At 37.9% G+C, this 5,241-nt stretch overlaps 1 protein-coding gene across 2 annotated transcripts; it reads right to left on the bottom strand.

Moving 5' to 3' along the window:
• Window positions 1–788: 788 nt before the first annotated feature.
• On the bottom strand, window positions 789–3,521 carry LOC125223092 (uncharacterized). Of its 2 annotated transcripts, none has more exons than XM_048126105.2 (2): window positions 3,341–3,521; window positions 789–3,215 (listed from the first exon to the last, which is right to left on the bottom strand). In XM_048126105.2, exon 2 carries the CDS (start codon window positions 3,201–3,203, stop codon window positions 1,011–1,013), a length of 2,193 nt encoding a protein of 730 aa, XP_047982062.1. In that variant the 5' UTR covers window positions 3,204–3,215; window positions 3,341–3,521; the 3' UTR covers window positions 789–1,010. The 2 variants fall into 2 exon arrangements, with proteins under 2 accessions (XP_047982062.1, XP_047982142.1); XM_048126185.2 differs by having other exon boundaries at window positions 789–3,134.
• Between the last annotated feature and the right edge of the window lie 1,720 nt (window positions 3,522–5,241).

The following is a 5,241-nucleotide window of genomic DNA, read 5'->3' as shown; positions in this document are numbered from 1 at the left end:
ACCCCAGCACAAAACGTGTTATTCCAAAAGTGCTCGGAAAAATAGGTGCTCGCAAAATTTTGTGCCGAGCAATATTGCTAGCTCTTTTATGCTCGATAATTTGTGTTTTGCGAGCACTTCTTACTACATTCCATCATATTGGTGCTCGCTAAAGAGCTTATTTTCTATGGTATAGTATCAATTTCATACTTTATTCTCTTTTTCCTTCTTGATTTTATTCTCTTTACTACGTAATTCTTTATTCACTTAATTTAATAAATTGCAGTTCCTCAAATCTTGTCCCAAAAAATTTGATCAGTTTAGAGGGGACGAAGAAGTACTACAAACCCTATTTTTTTCATATTCTTGTAAACAACAATCAATTATTATAATTTTAACATGATTTATCATTTTTAACACATACCATTTCCATTTCATTTCTCGCTCCAGATCCATATACTCAATATTCAAATACTTGAACGACTCATAAACTCTAGAGACATTTATATTTATAAACTCCTGAGACATCTTATAAATTTTTAAATCTCATAAACTCATTAAATTAAATTTAGTCAAACAGCTCCTTGTATGTTAGCTGAATTATACACTCTCCGTGAGAGCAAGAGTACACATTCTTTTTTAGTCCTCCCACAAGAGTATGCATTTTCTAGTTTTGGAAAAACTTTTCCCTACATTCCACTAACTATACTTTAATTACTTTTTCTTTCTATTGCTCTTACTTTACCAATTGTGCATAAAATCTGAGTCCAACCAAAAGTGCATACTCTTGTGGGAAGGAGGGAGAAGGATACAACAACATTTGCTGCATTATCCAAAGTAGCCTCTTCAAATCAACCATACCACAAGCAAGAGACAATAATACTAGGAAACTAACACAATTTGATACTAATATTCACTGGCTTCATTTTGTCAAAAGGAAAATGATGGATGGAAGCCTTCCAAAAGAAAGTAAGCAAAACTACATAAGAAGTGACAGATAAGGGAAAGTTTATAAGCTAGAAATACTACCTTCACTCCAAGCCAAGTGCTTCTTTATACTGACCTACCATCAGGAAACTAGAAAGATCGTCTGCGTCAAAATAGGAGGCTAGATCAAATGCAGACAATAGGCACAAGAATCCTAAAACCTCCTGTGACTTTGCATTTTGAGGAGCAGCTTTCAATTGAGACTTCCATGAAGTAGCAAGTTCTATTGCTTCTTCCCTAACATGAGGTTTGATGGTTGGAGACAACTTGATAAGCTGCCCCAACAGAATTATACAAGTTCTCCTAACGTTGTACTCTACATCTTCTTCCCTTAAATGTGGAGGGTAAAACCCCGCCATCGCATCTAGAACCAACTTTGCAGGATCAGAAGATAGGTGAAGAACTTTGAAGATTTCATCGACCATTGATTCGAACTCCTTTTCCCTGTCATTTAGAAACATCTGCAAGGTTTTACCATCCATTCTCACCATAAACTTCAAGTCTGCAGACTCATCTGGTTCGATCTCAATGGGGGCAATGAAGACATCAGTTGGGTGGTGGTGTTTATATTCAAGGAGTTTGAAACTATCCCTCATTTGTTTTTCCTTGAGCTCAAGTTCCTCTTGTGCATGGTAGAGACGTTGCTCTTTTTCATCAAGATCTCTAGCCCGCTTCTCAACCAAATCTTTCTCAATTCGTAACTCCCTTTTGATAGCACGATGTTCCTTGAAGCAATTACGCGTAAATTCTTTCAGAGATTTCTCTCTTGAATCTAGCTTCTCCGACCTAACTTTGTGTCTATCTTCAAGTTCCTTTTCCTTAGAGATCAGACGCCCTTCCTTCTCTGCAATTCTCCGTTCTTGCTCCTCAACCTCTGTTTCCTTTAAGTCGGCCTCATCCATTTTCTTCTCAACCCAATTACGAAGGGAATCCAAATCAGTTTCCTTCAAAGAGACTTCTATAAATCTCTGATCAGCTGCTGCCTTCAATCCCTCCACAGAATCCTTTACCGAACATAACCTGTCAAGAAGCTGACGCCCCAACTTCTCTCGTTCTATCAATTCTTCATTCATTAACTTGGCATCCCTAAACACCTTTTCACTTCTTGAATCCAGTAGCTGCTCTTCTGAAGCCAGCTTCCTCATTTTCTCATCAGCTTCATAAAATCTATTCTCAACACTCGTCTTTAGCCCCCCCACATTTTCTTTAGCCAACTGTAGCCTTTCCAAAAGCGAGTGCCCCAACTTCTCTCGTTCTATTAATTCTTGATTCCTCAACTCGGCATCCTTGACAAGCTTTTCAGTCATTGCATCTAGTAGCTGCTCTTTTGAAGCCAACTCTCTAGCTTTCTCCTCTTGGAATGAAATGAATTCTGTTCTCATTCTCTCCAACTCCTCCAACTTTGTCTCCACCAATTCCCTAACCAAATCAGCTTCTTTTATACTCAACGCCAACGATTCCCAACCTGCATTGACCCTACATCCAATCTCCTCAAACTTGTCATCCATCTTCAACCTCACCTGCTCAAGCTTATTATCTGCCACATCTATCCTCTCCATGAAGCAATGCTTAAACAGATGTTGGTCCCTAGACTTTTCATCAGCCAATCTAGCCTGCTCCTCACCAATCTCTTTCCACTTCTTGTCCAAATTCTCTTGTTTCAACGCAATTCCTCTCATCTTCTCCTCTCTGAACAAATTAAAATTCCCCTCTTTCTCCTTCAACGCATTGATCATCGCATTGAGTCTTTCCTCCTTCTCCGCTAAAGTTTGTCTTTCAAACCTCAAGCTCTCCTGCTTAGCCTCAATAGTAGCCAACCTCTCTCCCGCCCGCCGCCTAGTTTCTCCCACTTCAGCCCTTTCCATAATAAGCAACTGAACACGCTCCTCCGCCGCAGCGTGACGATGCTCCAGCTCCTCTTCGCGAGAGGCCAGTTCCCTCGTTCTCATGTCTTCGAACATGAAAAACCTCTTCTCTCTCTCCTTCAATTCCCACTGCCGTTCATTCAGCGCTCCTTCCCGAAAATCGGCGTCACGCATCCTCTCCGACACCGATTCCCAAGCCGCATCCAATTTCCGCTTCCTCGACTCAATCTCCGAGCATCGTGTTTGCAGAAAATCCATCATTCTCTCAGTTACAGCGGCGCGCTTGCTCAGACCTTCCAGAGTCTTCTCCATCACCGACCGATTGAGACGGAAAATGAGCACAAATAAGAGGTCACGTTGTAGAACGTGCATCCGCCATTTACCCTAACATTCGCGGGAAAGAGTTGGTGTGTGTGTGTGTGTGTGAATTGAAAATTACAGATTCAGGAAAAAGGGGGAAATTGATTGCGCATTAAAATTGCTACAGAAAATGAAATGTAGAAACTTACATTGACAACACAAGTTGTTGATTTGTTTATCAGAGTATGAATTGCTGAGCATCCCTCTTTTCAGTTCATCATCATTCAAATGGAAGCACACACACGCTACTTCACTACTTTCACTTTCTCTTTTTCTTTTTCTTTTTCCTTTTTCTTTTTCACTAGGAAATTCCAGTGAAATTACGATATGCCTATTTTCCAGTAACGGATAAATATACAACAAAGTCGAACATTAAGGATGATTGCTGTTTTGTTTTATAGGGAAAAAAAACTTAATTAGTGTATCTAGTAGCGTTCACTTTGTTGCTGATTAGAATAAAAAAACTTAATTAGTGCATCTAGCGTTCACTATGTTGCTGATTATTATGAGACGAAGATATAAAAGTAAAAGGTTAGGTGATTAAGTTATAGCCGACGAAACTGAAAAAGTCGCATAGTGATTGAAATTTGCATGGAAAATGCGAAACGGGCTGATGAGTCAATGTCAGAACTATTTTGGAGGAGTGTTGATGCATAAAAGATTTTGGTAACTGAAGTTCGTTTGAAAGGTGAAACTATTATTTTATTATTTTATGAATTTTATAAGTTTATTTTATTTCTTTTGCATTTATTAGAGTTTATGTATATCATACAAATAGTGGGGTTTACATAAATCTAAACATACCAAAAGATTAGATAAGTCCCAATTTTTTTTCGAGCTCTGCAACCATGTTGGATCAACAACTGTGTTCTTCCTCGGACATCTGGTTAGAGTTCCTCCAAAATATATTTAGAGTTGGAAGTGTGCATAGTGAAAATGAAAGGTGTGATCGTATTTATCAAAAAAATAAGGTAATTGAATTAATTTAAAATAAAATAAAATGAAAGTAACGTCCTATAGCCGCGGCAGCTGCCATGCAGCCACAAAAACCACTGGGTGGTTGCCGTTTCAGCCGGGCTAGAGGCGTTCTGCCAGGCTGCCGATCTAAAGAAGGTGCGCACACCAGTCGGGCGGCCACCCCGAATGGGTCTGCAGTGTGGAAAACTTGAATTTAAAGTCAATGCAGCCCAACTTTGGCATGACTTGAGTTATTATTAATTGTGAGAGCTCATGAATGTACAATGCGACCTAACTTTTTTTTGGTGTATCCCCACATATGAAATTAATAGCTATTCCCAATAAGGAATTTATAGTAGGTTCGTGTTGGAGGATTTGTAGACAATAATATTCGCAATTTGATTCGATGTTCTCCTCAATCCTCCCCTTTGTATTACTAGAATCAAGACATCCTAGCTGTCCCACTGAAAATAATTTATTCTCATTTTTAATTTGTCTAAGATAATCTATTATTAAAAATTGAAATCCTTTTATTTTTATTTTATTTCATTTTTCTTATTCTCTCCACCTAATACACAAGATAAAATTGTGTAAATATGACATTCAAGAAAAGGAGTCATCTTCTTTGGTACGAAAATAGTACCATTTTTGTGGTATTCATATGAATTTGAAATTTTTGTACAACTAGCATACCCACAGCTGGAATATATACTCTTATGTCATTTAAAAATAAATATTTTTCTTTTCGGACTGTCCATTCAAAATGAAACGTTTACTAAAATGAAAAACAACATCATTTCCACTTTTTCATATTATACCTTATTGTATTACTACCTCCATCCCTCAAATTTTGATACACTTTGACCTAACACGGGTTTTAAGAAATGTAATGAAAAGTGAGTTGAAAAAGTTGGTGGAAAGTGAGTCCTACTTTTAAAGTATTAGTTTTATAATAAAATGTGAGTAGGAATAAGTTAGTGGAATATAGGGTCCACTACCTAAAATGGTAAAAAGTGAAGTGTGTCAAATTTTCAGGGACGGACCGAAATAGTAAACTGTGTCAAAATTTGGGGGACGGAAGTAGTATTTCTTT

Source organism: Salvia hispanica, chromosome 2 (genome assembly GCF_029641045.1).
Source record: "Salvia hispanica isolate PSC_SH4W2 chromosome 2, Shi_PSC_v1, whole genome shotgun sequence".
Classification (NCBI taxonomy): Eukaryota; Viridiplantae; Streptophyta; class Magnoliopsida; order Lamiales; family Lamiaceae; genus Salvia; species Salvia hispanica.
The sequence above is the reverse complement of the archived record's forward strand: the minus strand, read 5'-3'. Positions and strand labels throughout refer to the sequence as shown.

Coding starts and splice junctions, on each gene's coding strand:
- LOC125223092 (XM_048126105.2), bottom strand. CDS start 3,203: ATGCACGTTCTACAACGTGACCTCTTATTTGTGCTCATTTTCCGTCTC.